General features: G+C 38.9%; 1 protein-coding gene across 1 annotated transcript in view; it reads left to right on the top strand.

The window, feature by feature from the left end:
• Nucleotides 1-20,450: 20,450 nt before the first annotated feature.
• Nucleotides 20,451-21,634, top strand: part of LOC131953871 (gametocyte surface protein P230-like) — a 2,537-nt gene continuing 1,353 nt past the window's right edge. Inside the window, exon 1 of the mRNA XM_059317280.1 lies at nucleotides 20,451-20,493. Coding sequence (XP_059173263.1) covers nucleotides 20,451-20,493 — 43 coding nt within the window. The remainder of the gene's footprint in view (nucleotides 20,494-21,634) is intronic.

Here is a 21,634-nt window from a genome sequence, read left to right as displayed (position 1 = left end):
CTACTCTATGCTAAATGTGTCGACGTCATACTTCGTTTTTCGAATTACTATGCAGGTTTTTAATTTGCTTGTGTTTTCTCTAGAGCGTTCTTGTCAGACAGATAGATAGATAGATACATAGAGAGACAGCGAAACTATTAGTATTAATAACATGCAATTTTTTAACCCTAGTAAAAATGTGTTCCATTATGGGAAAATTAATGCATCCAGTTAAAAAAGTGTACAGTAATAGAAATAGGGTTAAAATAGATTATTTTATCAATATGGCGATTTTATATAAAAGAAAATCAACCAGTCCTCAACATTATTGTTTGATCATTTTATGACTTTTAAAAAGGGTATCATTAAAGTGTAAATGGTTTTTTATTTCGTTTAAAAAAAAATTCCCTAACAGTTGACTAGTGTTGATGTTTCCACATTGTGACTATGCACAAACTGTTAGAAAATGTGTGATAGCGACATTTGGTCAACATAATACTGTTGTTGTTGAATTTGTTGATTGTTACCTAGCTGTGTGCACCTTAATGTTGTACTTTGTTGAACTCATGTGTAGAATTGAAGATAGTTCTTTCATCCTGTAATAAATTACAATTGCTGAGAATTGTCTTTGTTTTTTTAACACCTGGTATTCTAGACGTTTGGTATGTGACCTCGACCTTATGCTAATGACCTTGTATATGACCTTAAGTAAAACAAAGCCTTCATGGCACGTGACCTTGTGCAAATCATGATTTATTTTGGCACTTAACCGTGAACAAAAAATTCATTCGTAATTTACTTAGTAAATACTTCTTTAAAAAAAAGAAATTACGTTTGTACACTTTGGCCACTGAAATTTTACTTCATTCTTTTCTCTATTTGATATCAGCCTTTTCAACCGATCTATTAAAGTTTACCAGACTCCCCTTTATATTTTTCCTAGTCAGTTTTCAAGCTACACATCTTGACTTAAAGAAAAAAAATCGCCTTGTTTAGAAATGTAATGAATGGAGCTTAAACACAGAGCAGAGGGGTTTGGTGGGAGGGGGCAATTTTGTAGGGGCCCTACAAAAAAAAAAGCTAATTATTTTTCTGAATCCGTGTGCTCGTTAAAATAGACGCTTTTATTAGGCCAAAAATTCTTTGCCATCATAATTATTCCACGTGGTCACGTGAATGGTCGGCCCAGTGTCCCAGGTGAACAGTGTTTCTTCCAGGCATCTTTTCGGGGGTTTTACACCCCCGAAGAAAGTCTACCGCGCCCCCCCCCAATCGAAATGGAATTTATATAGAAAATATATTCTTTTAACAGTGTCCGGCCCCTTCGCCCCTCGGAAATTTTAGTTCGCCCCCCCCCCCCCCGAAAATTTCAATTGCTCCCCCTCCCCCCAGAGAAAAAAGTCTGGAAGAAACACTGCACGTGAATGGCCGGCGCAGCGCCCCCTGTTTAAAGTGAGCAGCGATTGCTTGCTGTTGCCAGCTTTACCAATCTTATTTAAAATCAGTGTTTCTTCCAGACTTTTTTCTCCGGGGGGGCACTTAAAATTTTCCGGGGGGGGGGTGCGGTAGACTTTCTTGGGGGTGGGGGCGGACACTGTTAAAAGTATATATTTTCTATATAAATTATATAAATTTCATTTCGTGGGGGGGGGGTAAAAAAAATCGGGGGGGGGGGGGAGGGCGGGGGGGGGGGGTGGTAGAGCCCCCCCCCCCCCCCACCGAAGAGATGCCTCGAAGAAACTCTGTTTAAAATAGCCAGCAACACTTTATAAATCTGGAAAAAATCAGGCGATGCGAAACAAAAGTCAACAGTTTAGTGATCAATTCTATCGAGATTTAAGTCGGTCACCAGTGTGGTGAAAGTTTTCATTAAACAATTGTTTTTACTCGCTCCATTTTCCCGCCGAATTCAATAAGTCTGACAGCTCACTTCACCTTGTCAGATCCACAGTTTCATATTCCAGACAGGCACACACACACGGCTTCCGGCAGCGATACAAGACTTCCGTCCAGCCCACGCATGTCTTTGCAAAGACACTGACATATTTTTTACTAGCACATATACAGCTTCACACTAGCCCAGGTACACACATCCACGCACCAATCGCACACTTTTTGACTGACCTTTTTTAGGTAATCAAACTTAAATGTTTTTCTTTTTTTCATAACAAGAAAAAAAATTTAAGTGGTTGAATTCAATTCTCTCTCGCAAGCCGAAGTAAAGACAAGATGGCTGCCATATCCGAACAGGCACAAAAAGGGTTTTGTCACCTTAAAAGGATTGCAGAAAATTTTTTCCCCTTGTCAAATGGGAGACGATGGAATTTAGAGGGAGGGTGGGGAGGGGAGGTCCAACAGTCTTTTCCGAGAAAGCTCTTATGATTTAGCTAAGACTTTTTCCCCCCACCTAAATCCTGTGTTAGTTGGCTAAATCTCTACAGGAAAGAGGGGGGGGGGGGGGGGGAGGAAAGGGCAAAGTTCGCATCTCTTTAAACAGTCTGGCTATACCGGCAGAGGAGAAAAAATCGTGGATCCATATCCTAGATCAGGGGGTCTCAAATATTTCACGCGGCACGGCCAGTTGTGATGTCTATGTGGGACTAAATCAAACTAACTGATTTGCTGACTGTTACAAGTTTCATCATTGTTTTGAGGTTTTAAATTGTTTTTAAAAAACTTCAATAAAATCTCACTTCAACCTCACCCCCCCCCCCCCCACCTCCACTCAGCCAGTCCTATAAAAATGTTCATCTGACCGCCAATTACTTATCTCAGATACACATTCATTTAACACTGAACTTTAGCCAATGCAGATTATATTAAATTTAAAAATATTAGACAAATGAGGCCTTTAGCTTGTTTTAAAGTACCCCCCCCCGCTCTCTCTCACTGTCCTCAAGATACATTTTCTGGCTCTAATCCTTTCAACCTTCAGATATTGATCCAACCGGATCCGGAAATACACTGGCAGACGACAGACGCGTCTTACAGTGATGAGAAAAATTCACAGCGAAACATTGCTTTTGGGGTAAAAAATAAATATTTTTTTACAATTTCAGAATGCCTTAATTATTTTTAAACAGTTTGCACCCACCACTTCAAATCAACTTGTTACACTCTAATAGTAATAATTTAAAACAAAACTTAGGCTACAATACTGTCACACGTGCCTTTCTAGACCAGTGGACCTTAAACTGGGTTCGATCAAACCCTAGGGGCTCGGTGAGTCAGTCTCAGGGGTTCGACGGAACTCAGGAATCACACACACACACAACTCTTGGGATTTATGATAGGATATGGTCATTGCGACGATATGTTAAGGGGGTTCGGTGAATGCGCATATGAAACTGGTGGGGTTCGGTACCCCCAAAAAGGCTTATGTGAAACGTCTCAGAGCAAGCTCTTGATTTTTCATCACACTCTGTCAGTCTCTGTCACATAGATCAGACAGTCCCATCCCGACCCAGCCACGCTATTGTTGTTAAGCAATTACAACTGAAATTTACAACTTAACAGTGCACAGCTTAAAAAAAATCAAACAGAATTAAACGTTCACAATTGCCTTTTTGGTATGGTTTTTTTTACGTGCGATTGTGTACGCGATCAGCTACGACTTTTCTCTTCTTTTAAAATGAAAGTTGACATTTTCATCTGTTATTTTCATACTGTGGTTCTGGTCGAGAGAACTATCGTCGATTACTTTCCACCAAACGTTCTATCTAAAGATTGCCAACAGCACTTTGCTAAGAGAGACAGCTGGGGTCACCAAGATCGATAATCCGTTGACATTTCTCGCAGTTATAGATGCAGTTCTGTTAGCGCTCAGGTCAAACTATTTGTCGCAGGAAGTACTATCTGACACCTGACAAAACGTGGCACGTGACCTGGGTTGGACGATTTTAAAATTTCGAACGTATTAAACGAAAGAAATTCTATTTTGTCATTTTACTTTCTCGTATATACGAAGTATAGAGAAAGTATTGTAATCGTGCAAAAAAAAAAAAATCGAGATTTTTACAAATCTCGACGTTTTACACCTCACTGATACGGAAAAACATAATTTTGCAATCTTGTCCGTATGTCTGTGTGTGTGTGTGTCTGTGTGTGTGTAAACACGATAACTTGAGTACCGTTACAGCTAGGTTGATGAAATTTCATATAAGTATTTTATCAAAATCGTAGATCCGTATCAACTTTTGAGCGAATTCCGATAACCGGAAGTGGTACTTTTTCTACTTTGAATTTTTCAAAAGCCTATAACTTGAGTACTATTTCAGATAGATAAATGAAATTTGATATATAAGTAAAAGATCTAATTCTCTACCTTCTGTCAAATTTTGAGTAATTTCCGTTGACCGGAAGTACTTATTTACGCTATTTCCGATTTCTCAAAAAAACGCATGTAAATTTATAAAGTAGTAATAATATTGCGCACTATTATGCACACAGGGGCGGAACTACAGTGCCGCCAGACCCCGCAATGCGGGGTGGCCCAGGCCGTTTAGGGGCCCACAGCCGACCATGATCAATTTTTTTTTTATAGTTAAAGAATAATTTTCTTGTAAAAAAACAAACAGATCTACTACAGTTGTGATGTACTACAGTAGCTAACACACACTGTATCGTAAAGTTGTAGTATGTAAGATAGGAAATCATTCAAACCGCTTCCATGACTTATTTCCCTTTTTTAAAATAGTCAAATACGTGTGTTCTTAAGAAACTTTAAATAAATTTGCACTAAACAAATTAAAAAGCAATTACATCTCTTAATTATTATTTTTTAAATACATAATAAAGAATGAAATAGTAAAAAAGGAAATGTGTTAAAAACTAATAATATAAATACAAAAAAACTTTAAATAAACATAAGGCGAGAAACTATTACACATACAAAGCTTTCTTGCTTCATATTCTTTTGACCGACTTGCTACTTAAGAAACATTATGTCAAACATTGAAACAAAGAATTTCAAAACAGATTAATAGCACTTACTCATGATGTGTTGTTGCTGTATTGTGTTTTAATTAAAATAAAAACTAAGAATTTTTAATTCTTCAAATTTCGAACAAGCCCGAATTCTATGTTCGTATTTTGGTATATATATATATATATATATATATATATATATATATATATATATATATATATATATATATATATATATATATAAATAAATAAATAAATAAATAAATAAATAAATAAATATATATATATATATATATATATATATATATATATATATATATATATATATATATATATATATATATATTATATATATATATGGCCCAAAAATTTTTTTTTGCGGGGTGGCCCAATTTTTCTAGTTCCGCCACTGTATGCACATCTTTATTTAGCGTTCACTTGGTGTGCATTTCTTTTTTCTACGAGATTATATTCTATTTTTTAAAAATTGAGTATTTAAAATGGATTAAAAATCATGTCTAGAAGTCTATATCCCGAGTTGCCATCCCCCGTAGTGTTATATTAGAATATTCGAGAAAGTTTAGGGGAGATCACTCCCGGTTTATTTGTAACTATAGATGTTTAAAAAATCGGGCATAAGTTTTCTGCCCTAATCAATACATTGGACACGGTGTGATCGTAGATTTGTTGCATTGATTTTTTCACGTGGAGATTTATAAACATAATCCATCTTTTGATTTGTCTGAATCCTATAATCTTCATAACTTATATTCTATTATGTTCTTTTTTTAAAGTCTCTATTATGTGTTTCTTTAGTCTTTCATAACTCATACTGTTGTGTGTATATTAATTTAGTCTCTCCATAACTCATAATGTGTTGTATATGTTAATTTAGTCTGTCCATAACTCATACTGTATTGTGTATGTTAATTCAGTCTCTGCAGAACGTATACTGTAATGTTTATGTTTTACTTGATCTCTATACATAATTCATACTGTACTGTGTATGTTAATTTAGTCTGTCCATAACACATTTATGCAATGTGTATGTTAATTTAGTCTTTCCATAACACATACTGTGTCTCCATAACACATACTGTATTGTGTATTAATTTGATCTCTACATAATTCATACTGTAATGTGTATGTTAATTAGTCTTTCCATAACTCATTATGTAATGTGTATACTAATTTAGTCTGTCCATTTGTTAATTTGGTTTCTCCATAACTCTTACTGTACTGTGTATATTAATTTGATCTATCCATAACTCATACTGAACTGTGTATGTTTGAAGCCTGAATTGAAAAAAAACAATGATCAAAACCAATTGTTGTAGGTAATTTTGGACACAGGCCAGAACTCTATAATGATTAATGCGGCTGTTGTTTCATAGCATGAGCCACCAGCTTTGGTGTGTACTCAACTACAAAAACAAGAGCATTACCCGCTTAAACGGCGGTTATCAACGGGGCTACAGAAGGTAGTGAAATACACTCAGTAAATTAGCCAGTAGCTACGGATATTCAGCTAGTGCGTCGGTAGCTACGGGTACTCATCTAGTTAAAGGATAGTGGGTAGCAAGATATATTCATCAAGTTAGAGAAACTAGTTAGTTGGTAGCAATATACATTCAGCAAGTTAGAAAAACTAGTTAGTGGGTAGCAAGCTATACTCAGCAAGTTAAAGAAACTAGTCAGTTGGTAGCAAGATATATTCAGCAAGTTAAAGAAACTAGTTAGTTGGTAGCAAGCTATACTCAGCAAGTCTGCCAATACGTGTCGCCATTCTGCTACAAGAAACTCGGGTCTCAGGTTATCAACATTTAAAACACCAGCATGCCGTCTGAGCACCCTCTACGGGTAAAATGTAAGGTGTGACACAAGATAACGTGTACGATTGACAGCTACACATTAGAACTAGATAATTTGAAACATTCTCGCTCACACCCCGAATTATGTGTCGAAGAATTCATGTGTGAAAGCACATAAAAGAAACCTTAAAAAAAACTTGGACTTTAAAATACGATTTTATTTATTTTAAATTACAAATAGGTTTATTAAAAACATACTATGCACAGTGATGACAAAATAAAATGAAAGAATATCATCGGGGAATTAGAATGTGTATTATTGCCAGGAAAAAATGTTATTAACGAAAAATATTTAATAAAACCAGTATTCAAATGACAAATTAAAGTTGACATGGTCTAGTATTCTAACAACATATTTGAAATAGTTCATTGACTTGAGACTGAGCTCAACATGCTAGAAAATATATATATATATAGGCCCTATTTATATACTGTATTTTCATTTGGAAAACTACGCTGTGTGAGGCGGTATTTAAGAAAAACAAACAACGTTATTGTATTGAGGTGCAGTAGCAGAAAGTTAGAGAATCCAATACAATTCAACATGTGCAATAATTGGACCTTTTTTATTCTCCGTTATTGAAGATTGAAAGCAGCGATATTTGAGTCAGTTATTCTGTACCCGGAAGACTAGATTTATCTTTAACATGTTCCCACAGGAAGGGCAGATACTGTATTCTGAGATAACCCAATATTGTTACTCTTGTTTATTCAAAACATAAACAAAACATCATAGGAATAACACATCATATGAATAACGCATCATATGAATGACATTTACAATATAGGGGAAAGATATATTAAAAAGAATCTGCCATTTGTATTACTTGATGCACAAAATCGCATTGTTTACAATTTTTGAAGTACGAATAATCAAACGTAATTTTTAAATAATGTTTACTAATTAAATATAACTTTAGAAATTAATTCCAAAAATAATATACTGTTCAAGAACAAAATACAAGAGCAAAATACTGTTAATCTATAGAATTCATACCATTGTTATGAATCTGGTAAAACTTGCAAGCAAGGTTCTGAAATTGGTGTTCAATATTTAATTTTATCGATCGAGTCATTTCAACAATATATATTGCTTGGCTTTAGATCAATGCAAATATACGGAACAAATAACTCATAGGAAATATCAACTTTTATATCACACTGTATGGCAACGTAAGTAGGCCTATACGAAGTAAAGATTACTTAACAGCGCACTGCATGGAAATGCGATTAAACGAAACAAAGAAAGTCAAAATTTTATATCACACTAGATGACACGAAAAATAAACACAGTCCAACTTTTATATCACTCTGTATGACAATGTAAATGTACGAAACAAAAAAGTCCAACTTTTAAATAGCTCTGCATGGCAATAAAAATATACGAAACAAAGAAAATCCACGTTTTATATCAGTATGTATGGAAATGCAAGTATACGAAACAAAAAAAAATCCAAGTTTTATATCACGCTGGATGCGCGGAGATACAAAATAAACATGGCAATGGAAAGTCCAACGACGAAACAAACAACCAGAACTTTAATCCTGAAGTAGTTTAACTCCTGTCCAATATCGTCCTTGTAGCTTGCAGACGAACTGTGGCGCTGGTCAGCGAATCGAATTGAGTGACCTACCCTGACCGGAAGTGAACTTCGCCTTGAAATAAAGCTGGAAAATGAGAAGTTATTTCCCGCAGGCTTCATGTTATGTTGGCTAGGGTCAGTTCCATTCTTGACCCCCCATAGAGTTGTAGCCGCCAGAGAAAATCGTCTGGTGGTCGGCACCTCCAGGAGAGCCCCTGGGGTCAGGTTCATGCTACGCCTGCGGTAAGGGTCCACGACTGATAATGAATCGGCGTTCCCACTGGACCTCCGGCGGTACTCGGTACTGGAGCGTATATGTGGTCTCATCTTCTGCTCCACAGCTGGCTACCACTGGAGCTTTAATCACTCTTTAGCTTTAGGGCAACAGTACTAGCTCGGAATTAACGATCTGAACAAATTAGTTTAAGAAAAATGTATTTCTTAGACCTAACGAACTAGTAAATTACCGTATCATAGCTGTATGTGTTTGGAGTTGATGGTGTTTTACTGATTAGCTCAGCGTAACTAGATTTACTTGGGCCTAATGGTCTCCACCAGACGGTAGAGGACAACCGCGACCATTCCAGTCCACGACGCTAATGACGGATGGAAGTGTGCCCCAAAGCTGACAACAACTTGCCTGAAATCGATAGCGTCTTATGGTGCCGGTTTATTTCACGGTGCCGGCTTTTTTTTACCCCTCTTTTGCCGGTTTATTTCACGAGGCTAGAACAAACACGGTATAAGACCCAGTCTTTGTCGCCTGGTTTCTGTAGCTACACGGCTTTGAAGGTCTCGGTCTAGAACAAACACGGTATAAGACCCAGTCTTTGTCGCCTGGTTTCTGTTGCTACACGGCTTTGAAGGTCTCGGCCTAGGAGTTGTCATCAGGTTGATGTAGCGACATTCTGAGCACCACAAAGCCACCTTTTCACACAACGTTTTGACAGAGTTCAAGTTTTACTCAACCAGCAGTTTATTGAAGCCACCACAAAAATTTCAGCCACACCTGAAAGAGAATTAAAATTTGATACCGAAGTTACACATCAGGTTTGAAGTTAATCATACACTAATTAGACAAGCAATATCACCATCATCCCAATTAATTTTGTTTATTTTAATTACTATATCTTAGTACCACAAGTAAAAACAATTTTCTAAAATGTTTTTTTTTAAATAAAAGAGTTATCTATACACACCACACAGAAAACTCAAGAAATTAATCATACACATAACAAACACACACACGCCATGTGTTGAGCTGTATCAAGACATCATCTACACACACACTGACGTCACTAACACTGTGTGAGTCTAGGACGTCAACACCCACACCTTTTCATGACGTCAATAACCACGTGTGTTGATGTCCAGTTACACCCACACCTTCTACTGACGTCACCATTCATGTGCCTCAGACTATCACTTCTGCATGAAAGATAAAAAGTTCCCAGAGATAAAAAAAAACCTTCTAGTCGTAGCGGGAAAATCCTGTAATCATTTCTTCAGAGAGAGGGAGATGTGGAAGGGAAACAAGATAATTTCATTGACAGGGCATTGTGGGAAATTCTTGTGTGACGTCACGGTCAGAATCCACTTATCAGACGATCGGATTGGCTGGGGAATGTTTGGCTACATTTTAGATTGAGTAGAGATAAAGTCTAGCATAACATTTTTTTTAGATTGAGTAGAGATAAAGTCTAGCATAACAATTTTTTAGATTGAGTAGAGATAAAGTCTAGCATAACATTTTTTTTAGATTGAGTAGAGATAAAGTCTAGCATAACAATTTTTTAGATTGAGTAGAGATAAAGTCTAGCATAACAATTTTTTAGATTGAGTAGAGATAAAGTCTAGCATAACAATTTTTTAGATTGAGTAGAGATACAGTCTAGCATAACAATTTCTCTGTAGCAACTTGCGTCTTGATGAACAGCCACTAGCAATAGGTAGTTAAAAGCTACTTTACAGAAACTTTAATACTAGTTGTCACAAAAATTTAATTTAATTATTTTAATGTAAATTTCAAGAAATTACTGATCGGTGTTGTCAGAAATTTGGTATTAAAATTTAAACTATGTAATGTTTATGTTTGTGCTTGTTTTTTACTTCTTTCTATCAACTTCTACATACATTCATACGTTGTTTTTTTCTCCAGCTTTAAAAACTTAAAAGACCATCTAGTCTGGCCCGTTGTCATGGCAACCGGCCGAGGAGTTTATCACCCCTGTAAACCTATTGGCAGGTCACGTGTTGCGTAAAATAAAAATCTGGCCATCTGGTGGCCACAAAACGAGGCTGTTCGAGCCTGGCTGGCGTTATTTACGTCACTCGTTTTGTCCATCACCGGTCTGTGCGGTGGGCCGATTTGTAGATTGGTTGTAGACCACGGTGGGCCGATCTATGGTATACTATAGACCACAGTGGGCCAATCAGTAGGTAGACTGTAGACCACCATGGGCCAATCAGTATATAGAATGTAGACCACAGTGGGCCAATCAGTAGGTAGACTGTAGACCACAGTGGGCCAATCAGTAGGTAGACTATAGACCACAGTGGGCCAATCAGTAGGTAGACTGTAGACCACAGTGGACCAATCAGTAGGTAGACTGTAGACCACAGTGGGCCAATCAGTAGGTAGACTGTAGACCACCATGGGCCAATCAGTATATAGAATGTAGACCACAGTGGGCCAATCAGTAGGTAGACTGTAGACCACAGTGGGCCAATCAGTAGGTAGACTATAGACCACAGTGGGCCAATCAGTAGGTAGACTGTAGACCACAGTGGGCCAATCAGTAGGTAGACTGTAGACCACAGTAAGTCAATCAGTAGGTAGACTGTAGACCACAGTGGGCCAATCAGTAGGTAGACAGTAGACCACAGTGGGCCAATCAGTAGGTAGACTGTAGACCACAGTGGGCCAATCAGTAGGTAGACTGTAGACCACAGTGGGCCAATCAGTAGGTAGACTGTAGACCACAGTGGGCCAATCAATAGGTAGACTATAGACCACAGTGGGCCAATCAGTAGGTAGAATGTAGACCACAGTGGGCCAATCAGTAGGTAGACTGTAGACCACAGTAAGTCAATCAGTAGGTAGACTGTAGACCACAGTGGGCCAATCAGTAGGTAGACTGTAGACCACAGTGGGCCAATCAGTAGGTAGACAGTAGACCACAGTGGGCCAATCAGTAGGTAGACTGTAGACCACAGTGGGCCAATCAGTAGGTAGACTGTAGACCACAGTGGGCCGATCAGTAGGTAGACTGTAGACCACAGTGGGCCAATCAGTAGGTAGACTGTAGACCACAGTGGGCCAATCAGTAGGTAGACTGTAGACCACAGTGGGCCGATCAGTAGATAGACTGTAGACATTAGTGGGCCAATCAGTAGGTAGACTATAGACCACAGTGGGCCGATCAGTAGGTAGACTGTAGACCACAGTGGGCCAATCAGTAGGTAGACTGTAGACCACAGTGGGCCAATCAGTAGGTAGACTATAGACCACAGTGGGCCGATCAGTAGGTAGACTGTAGACCACAGTGGACCAATCAGTAGGTAGACTGTAGACATTGATGGGCCAATCAGTAGGTAGACTGTAGACCACAGTGGGCCGATCAGTAGGTAGACTGTAGACCACAGTGGGCCGATCAGTACGTAGACTGTAGACCACAGTGGGCCAATCAGCAGGTAGACTGTAGACCACAGTGGGCCAATCAGTAGGTAGACTGTAGACCACCATGGGCCAATCAGTAGGTAGACTGTAGACCACAGTGGACCAATCAGTAGGTAGACTGTAGACCACAGTGGGCCAATCAGTAGGTAGACTGTAGACCACAGTGGGCCAATCAGTAGGTAGAATGTAGACCACAGTGGGCCAATCAGTAGGTAGACTGTAGACCACAGTGGGCCAATCAGTAGGTAGACTATAGACCACAGTGGGCCAATCAGTAGGTAGACTGTAGACCACAGTGGGCCAATCAGTAGGTAGACTGTAGACCACCATGGGCCAATCAGTATATAGAATGTAGACCACAGTGGGCCAATCAGTAGGTAGACTGTAGACCACAGTGGGCCAATCAGTAGGTAGACTATAGACCACAGTGGGCCAATCAGTAGGTAGAATGTAGACCACAGTGGGCCAATCAGTAGGTAGACTGTAGACCACAGTAAGTCAATCAGTAGGTAGACTGTAGACCACAGTGGGCCAATCAGTAGGTAGACTGTAGACCACAGTGGGCCAATCAGTAGGTAGACAGTAGACCACAGTGGGCCAATCAGTAGGTAGACTGTAGACCACAGTGGGCCAATCAGTAGGTAGACTGTAGACCACAGTGGGCCGATCAGTAGGTAGACTGTAGACCACAGTGGGCCAATCAGTAGGTAGACTGTAGACCACAGTGGGCCAATCAGTAGGTAGACTATAGACCACAGTGGGCCGATCAGTAGATAGACTGTAGACATTGGTGGGCCAATCAGTAGGTAGACTATAGACCACAGTGGGCCGATCAGTAGGTAGACTGTAGACCACAGTGGGCCAATCAGTAGGTAGACTGTAGACCACAGTGGGCCAATCAGTAGGTAGACTGTAGACCACAGTGGGCCAATCAGTAGGTAGACTATAGACCACAGTGGGCCGATCAGTAGGTAGACTGTAGACCACAGTGGACCAATCAGTAGGTAGACTGTAGACATTGATGGGCCAATCAGTAGGTAGACTGTAGACCACAGTGGGCCGATCAGTAGGTAGACTGTAGACCACAGTGGGCCGATCAGTACGTAGACTGTAGACCACAGTGGGCCAATCAGCAGGTAGACTGTAGACCACAGTGGGCCAATCAGTAGGTAGACTGTAGACATTGATGGGCCAATCAGTAGGTAGACTGTAGACCACAGTGGGCCGATCAGTAGGTAGACTGTAGACCACAGTGGGCCGATCAGTACGTAGACTGTAGACCACAGTGGGCCAATCAGCAGGTAGACTGTAGACCACAGTGGGCCAATCAGTAGGTAGACTGTAGACCACAGTGGGCCAATCAGTAGGTAGACTGTAGACCACAGTGGGCCGGTTGTCAAAGGGAAGTAGTGCAGACCAATAGTTTCCAAAAGTTTTGTCCCTTTCAATGATACCCTAAACTTTTGGCGCCTCCCCAACCCCTCTTACCCCAATATTCCCATGGTTGACCCACCCAGTGGTATAAGCTAAATGTTAGAGGGGGTCGTAAATAATCCAACCCCCTGGTTTTCAAAATAACAGATGTTTCAAGGTCAAATACAGCTTTTGGGGATGCTTGTTTTCGCTTTCAATACTTATAATTTCAACATTTTAAATGTCTTAAAACTACAATTTCACATTCTTAAAAATCCTTTCTAGATCGATTTATACATATATACTAGATGACCCGTAGCACGTTCCTGCGATATACAAAGGAAAGAATTTAATTCAATACTCGTGTTAACTACAAAACATGCAACGAACTTTGTCAAGTAGTTGATCAGCTAGAACCCCACTTGTGTTGGAGGGGCCGTAGATATATCAACACGGCATATCAGTTTAGCGCCATTATATATATATATATATATATATATATATATATATATATATATATATATATATATATATATATATATATATATATATATATATATATATATATATATATATATATATATATAATATGCCTGCGCCATAGGCCCCATCTCTCTCTCTCATCAAGCAAGTGTTCTGAGTTTACAAGACATACAAGATGTGCAGGTAGTGATATAAAGGACAAGCTAATCGCCTATACAAGCGATGCAACTATTTCTATAGGCAGCCACGTTGGGGGTGCAAGGGGGTGCAAAGGGGTGCTACTGTTGACCGCGTTTATTCTGACAAGCGACGGCCAATCGATAATGCTAATGGTCACGTTAGCTTGCGGTGCATAATGAGTACACAAGTAGGTTGTACAAATATTTAAATATCAGACGTGTTATTCAATTATATGTCATCACTGTTATATTTGACTGTATTTTTTATTCAATTCACCACTGTTATATTTGACTGCATTTTTAACCATTTGTCGGTAATATAGTTGAATCTGTTATTTTCAAGTTTTAAATGGGAAGTAACTAATATACAATTAAATTTCTAACTAAAACAACAGATAATGCAATGTCTATTGGCTTATGCAACAATTCTCAAACTAGTGACGAAAAGCAAATTTGGCCCTTCATTACGATTCAAGAAAAATAAAATGTCTGCTTTGTGAATACATTTTTATCATATTTCACTAGATAAGTTCGATGAAAATTGCGTTAAGTTCCTTCCCATGTTTTTATCTGCTTGAAGGCTATTTGTTTGTAAAGACATAGATCTAGCCAGGATAAGCCACTAACAAGTCTGGTGCCATTTTCTCCGTGACCCTCGGGCAAGTGCACTTAGACCCATGGCGACCCTCGGGCAAATGCCCTTAGACCCATGGTGACCCTCGGGAAAGTGCCCTTAGACCCATGGTTTAAGACGGTTGTTTCTACCCGTATCTTTAGCCAGTGACAGACCAGAGAAAAATTGATGTGTCGAAAACAGGATGACGTTTTCTTATTTTACTACTTCCTGTATGTCACAAACACACAGACATAAACACAATCATTCACATAAAAATTAACTGAATTTAACACGACAAAATAATACAGAAGCATCCAAACGAAGCGCTACACATAGAAATGTACTCTCTCGAACCTTGGAATAAAACTCACAATGTAAATTCCCATACAGTCCAATACATTCTCATAAATCCTTCCTAAAGTCTGCCCCTACCTCCTCCCACATAAAAAAAAAACTGATGAACCACTGACACGATTATCTCATTTGTAAGGTTCCTAAAATATCCCCATTATCTGACGCGCATTGATTATGACATCGAACAAAACGCGCGCGTGTCATAACTGTGCACGTGCGATAGTGCCCTCACCAGTTGTCTCAGCGTCGATAGTGACCTCACCAGTTGTCTCAGCGTCGATAGTGACCTCACCAGTTGTCTCAGCGTCGATAGTGACCTCACCAGTTGTCTGAGCGTCGATAGTGACCTCACCAGTTGTCTGAGCGTCGATAGTGACCTCACCAGTTGTCTCAGCGTCGATAGTGACCTCACCAGTTGTCTGAGCGTCGATAGTGACCTCACCAGTTGTCTCAGCGTCGATAGTGACCTCACCAGTTGTCTCGGCGTCGATAGGATCAGAGAAAATGTTCTTAACGATTCCCTACCACGTACCACCAGCCGACTCCCTAGACTCGAACACTGGACATTTACATCAACTGACAGCAAGCTATGTCTCGACCAACTGGAGTATTTTACTTTCATCGTGAGCCAATCAGTGTCAACTTATCGACATTTTAAAATCATTGACTTGAGCGATGTTTATCTACTATTTTTGTTTTTCCCTAATTGGCACATCATCCCAACTAAATACATTTTCCAACGATTGTATTTAATTGAAAACAATTTTTTAAAACTTTTAATTACAGGCACTCAAATGTATTGACACTTACTGACACAAACTTGTATCTGATTATAATTTTACCTGAATTAAAACCGACATATGTTTCTTTATTAAGAAACCTAACCACGAATCGTTGAATAAATACGAGCTGACGGTGTTTAGTTGTGTAACTCTAACCTTAACCAGACCGCTCACCAATTCTCTCAAGTACGTTTTGTCTGATTATATTTAGATGAGCAATTCTCTCAAGTACGTTCTGTCTAATTACATTTAGCTCACCAATTCTCTCAAGTACGTTTTGTCTGATTACATTTAGCTCACCAATTCTCTCAAGTACGTTTTGTCTGATTACATTTAGCTCACCAATTCTCTCAAGTACGTTTTGTCTTATTACATTTAGCTTACCAATCCTCTCAAGTACGTTTTGTCTGATTACATTTAGCTCACCAATTCTCTCAAGTACGTTTTGTCTGATTACATTTAGCTCACCAATTCTCTCAAGTACGTTTTGTCTTATTACATTTAGCTTACCAATCCTCTCAAGTACGTTTTGTCTGATTACATTTAGCTCATCAATTTTCTCAAGTACGTTTTGTCTGACTACATTTAGCTTACCAATTCTCTCAAGTAAGTTTTGTCTAATTACATTTAGATGAGCAATTCTCTCAAGTACGTTTTGTCTGATTACATTTAGCTTACCAATTCTCTCAAGTACGTTTTGTCTGATTACATTTAGCTTACCAATTCTCTCAAGTACATTTTGTCTGATTACATTTAGCTGACCCATCACAAACATGAGTAAGAACACAACAAATGCCAGCCAAAGATCCTGGTGTTTTAAAGAAAGCCAAATTGATATCTCACCGAGTACACACGAAAATACATTTTTCAAAACAAGAGTGACTCACCCTCAAAAACGAACGAAACAAAACAATTCTAATTTTAACCTTGAAGAAAATAGGTAAATTTAATTGGTTATTTTTTTAAAACGTTTGAAAAAAAAACACCTTACATTTGAGTGTAGTTTTTATAAAGAAATCGACGCTTGATAATCAAACGATATTACAGGTCGCAACGTTAATTAAATTAATTAACCTTACGGCTAATGAAATGAAACCCCACATAAGTAAAACAACACTGCATTAAAAACTATATAAAGAAATTTTATCTTCATTCAACAATCAACCATAACTCTGAATAAAAGTAAGTTTAACCTTACCTCCCTTATCATGAATTTACTTTCGCCGAAAACGAATCCAAACTTTGCAGTAGTAAACAAACAAAATGTCTACAGTACCTACCTTTGACGTGCAAGATTCACGTGCTATAGTCAGCACCCAAGAGCTCACAATGACAGCTGTTGTGACGCGTGCACGGGCATGTAAATAATGCTCACAGCTGGGCTGGGCGTTAAACACCCCCACACCCACACCGCTCACTGCACACACACACAGTGTGTGGTCAAACGCCGCATTAAATCACCAGGGGAGATAACCCTCGCTTTTAGAATATTATTTCCTAAAACATTAAAAAAAATAAAATCCACACGTTTTTGCTTCCCAATTTTTCCTGTAATAATTTAGGTTTTAAAATTATGTTTGCTTTTAATTAATAACCTTAGTTTTAATTTGCAACGTCTTCCTCTAGCAAACACATCAGCGGTTTTCTCATTGATGTTAGTGTTGTGTAAATATGATGTACAAAAACTCTCTCCGCTTATCTCAGGAGGAAGAGGGTTAATCTATCTTTTGAGAAAATAAACATATTTTTATAGCGACATGTGCGTGTTCCATATTTAAAACACATTTATCGTGTTCCATTAAACACATATATCGTGTTCCATATTTAAATACATATATCGTGCTCCATTAAAGACATATATCGTGTTATATTAGACACATATATCATGTTCCATTAAACACATATATCGTGTTCCATTAAACACATATTATTACATCATGTTCTATTAAACACACTTCTCGTGTTATATTAGACACATACCGTGTTATACTAAACACAAACCACTTTAGCAGATCCTACATGTTCTATTAAAAACTTTTCACAATATCGGTAGAGCACGTAATTTTAAACACTTCCCACAATTTCCATAGAGCAGTGGCGTAGCGAGGTCGGGTGCGGCACTTAATCGTGTCACCCCCCACCCCCCAGAGGCGTAGTGATCCTACCAGGGGACAAACTTTCAAATTTTCGATTTGCACCCCCCCCCCCCCCTCAAACTTTCGATTTGCACCCCCCCCCCCTTAAACTTTTGATTTCCATCCCCCCACCCTCAAGTTTTTCTCTATATATTTTGCTATTTTTTGCCTTGGTGTCACCCCCTAAATGGTGTCACCCGGTGCGGTCCGCACCCCCCCCCCCCCGCCCCCGCCTCGCTACGCCTCTGCCATAGAGCACGTGATTTTGTCGCCAAATTTCTCAAGTACATATAAACACAACCAATCTCTTACTCAGCCATGATGCCCTTTAGACATTAACAAATCTGTAACAGGACTAACACGCTGAATTGTTTTTAGTCAGCAGTAAACAATATAGAAAGTAAAGTCTTAGATTTTTCTAACATCACATCACAAGAATAGCGAGGCGTCGTCCCTTGTGATATGCGCTTTAAAAATAAACAAGGGGGGGTAAGAGATGTTAGTTTCTGATAGAACTAGATCGCATGTATGTTGTAGGCGTATGTTGTGTAGTATGTTGAGCATCAAACTGTTATTATGACATGATGAGGACATACATGTCGCCATCTGTGACAGCTTGCTGACCAGCGTCTGATGTAAACAAACATTAGGGAACAACTTTATCTGGCATGTTTTGTTTTGTTAGACTTGATATAATTCAATTACTGTACTTTACAAGTATAGGGTCATTTGTTGGGATTGTAATGCTTTGTTATTAGTCGTATTTATACTAATTATACTTATAAGTAGCTTAATGCTTTATCAGTACCTTCATGGTTTATAATACCATTAAGAATTTTTACATAATCAAGTTTTATTTTTTTAAATTCGGCGCTTATGGACTTCTTTATTTTGTCGATTCTATTTGTAAAACTTGAGTCGACGAATTGTCAAAAATTGAAATTTTTTTATAATTTAAAAATAATTTCATTCATCAATAAAAACAAATTTTTCATCAATTGTGTCTCTAACTGTTTGAGATAGTCATTATATCATGTATGCTGAAGGGAAATGGTGGGGGGGGGGTGAGGTTAGATGTAAGTGGGACCTGTCTTTTGAAAATGAACCTACGTCCTCAAAACTATTTCATATTGTGATTTTTATTAGGCCTTAACAACCAAAGGACCGTGACTGCAGCCTAGCCAAACACTGCTTTAATCAGCTAGTGAATATAGTCAGACCTCTTGTAGTAAGTTTTGTCCACATGTCCTAATCGATTTATAGTTTCTGCAGGGGAATAACTCTGTAAATACTAAAAGCGAGAATCGAAGACAGGGTGATGTTCTCCTGATGGTGTATCGAGCTTATATTCCTTGTCTGTTCACTGTAACGTATATCCGCTTCAACGGGAGGTGTAGAACTTAAACATTCATGTGGACACCGTGGTAGTTAAACATTCGTATGGGCACCGTGGTAGTTAAACATTCGTGTGGGCACCGTGGTAGTTAAACATTCGTATGGGCACCGTGGTAGTTAAACATTCGTGTGGGCACCGTGGTAGTTAAACATTCGTGTGGGCACCGTGGTAGTTAAACATTCGTGTGGGCACCGTGGTAGTTAAACATTCGTGTGGGCACCGTGGTAGTTAAACATTCGTGTAGACACCGTGGTAGTTAAACATTCGTGTGGGCACCGTGGTAGTTAAACATTCGTGTGGGCACCGTGGTAGTTAAACATTCGTGAGGGCACCGTGGTAGTTAAACATTCGTGTGAGCACCGTGGTAGTTAAACATTCGTCTAGACACCGTGGTAGTTAAACATTCGTGTGGGCACCGTGGTAGTTAAACATTCGTCTAGACACCGTGGTAGTTAAACATTCGTGTGGGCACCGTGGTAGTTAAACATTCGTGTGGGCTCCGTGGTAGTTAAACATTCGTGTGGACACCGTGGTAGTTAAACATTCGTATGGGCACCGTGGTAGTTAAACATTTTACATGACAAGCTAACGGAAAGTAGTTTTTATTATTCAAAATATACAAGGCTCCCCAGACCTAAGTTTTGTTGAGGGGGGGGGGGTGGGATTGGTAAGACCCCGACCAAAAGGACCTTTAAGCTAGAGGATGTGTAAAAGCGTTAGTCGCTTGATTCTTTTAAAATTGTGTAGTCAGTTAAATAAAATATTATATGCTGGATGTTTGAATAATTTTGTGTCATTTTGTTGACACAGATCTGCCGCAGATTATTGGGATGTGTTGTGTTGCAGCCAACAGACGCCTTGGAGTTGTGTGTGTGGGGGGGGGGGGGGGGGAACCAAAGGAACAGATCTATTGAAAAAAAAAACAACTGCATTTGTCTGGGAAAAGTAACGTTTCTTAAAACAGTTAGGGCTTAAATAAAATATTGTGGGAGTGGGGGGGGGGGGGGTTAGATGGGTTAGCACAATACATGTACAACAGTGTGTAGGGGTTAAAATGGCACCATTTGAATATGGTGCCAATGATTTCTTAACTCAAGGTTTCCCAAATATTTTGTATGAGCAAGTCTTACGGATCATGGAACCCTTGCCACACCTAAAGCTGTTTTAAATTAGATTCTTGGTTTACTAAAGACTAAGATATTAGCGTTGAGATAAATTTAGATATTTATTGTGTATCACAAACAACATCTATTGTGTTGTAAACTGAAAGGACTCTCTTTGATAGCAGTTTATCTTTGTCTTAAAAATAACTTCCTTGTCCTGTTGAGATAATCATGTATGATGAAGTTTTGATATAATATCGATTTAATAAACGACACATTATAGTCCTGTTTTATTTGTCTATCTCCATATCCTGCTTTATTAGTATATCTTCGTCCTGCTTTATTAGTCTATTTTATTAACATTGTATTCACAAGCTTGACCCCTTTGGGCAGACGAGGCTATTTAGTTTGGGATAGCAACCCATTCTAAAGAGGATACTCCAAAAAAAGTGGAGGCCCTACGGCAGAGGCGTAGCGAGGGGGGGGGGTGCGGACCGCACCGGGTGACACCATTTAGGGGGGTGACACCAAGGCAAAAAATAGTAAAATATATAGAGAAAAATTTGAAGGGGGGTGCAAATCGAAAGTTTGAGGGGGGGGGTGCAAATCGAAAATTGAAAGTTTGTCCCTGGGAAGAGTCGCTACGCCTCTGAGGGGGTGACACCATTAAGTGCCGCACCGGGTGACACCCGACCTCGCTACGCCTCCGCCCTACGGCGATAAGATTACCAATGTTTGTTGCCCATTTGGTAGCTACAGCAAAAGATAGTGCCAAATGAAAATCTAAGCATTCTTTTAGACTTTAAGGGCAAAGGTTGAGATAGGGATCACGATACATGGGTAACCTTTGACCTAAAGCGCCCTGGGACACGCCCCCTACGAGTCCACTTTCCCGGGTGCTTCCATTGACGTCCGTTACGAAAACGAAGCCATATTTCTGACCGTCGATTGTTATTCAAATATTTGTGCAATAATATTGCCATTTAAAAGCCATCATAATGTAAAAGTATCGTCGCTTGAGTGAATTTGACATATTTATTAGAGATCTGTTCATAAAACCTCGTATAGTTTATAGAGTTTTTACGAAAAGGCTGAAGCTAATCTTGATTCAATTTTATAACATTGTTTTATAAAA

Source organism: Physella acuta, unplaced genomic scaffold, assembly GCF_028476545.2.
Source record: "Physella acuta isolate Inbredline_101_S28 unplaced genomic scaffold, ASM2847654v3 ptg000961l, whole genome shotgun sequence".
Taxonomy (NCBI): domain Eukaryota; kingdom Metazoa; phylum Mollusca; class Gastropoda; family Physidae; genus Physella; species Physella acuta.
Note: the sequence above shows the minus strand (reverse complement) of the source record. Positions and strands in the feature narration are given on the sequence as shown.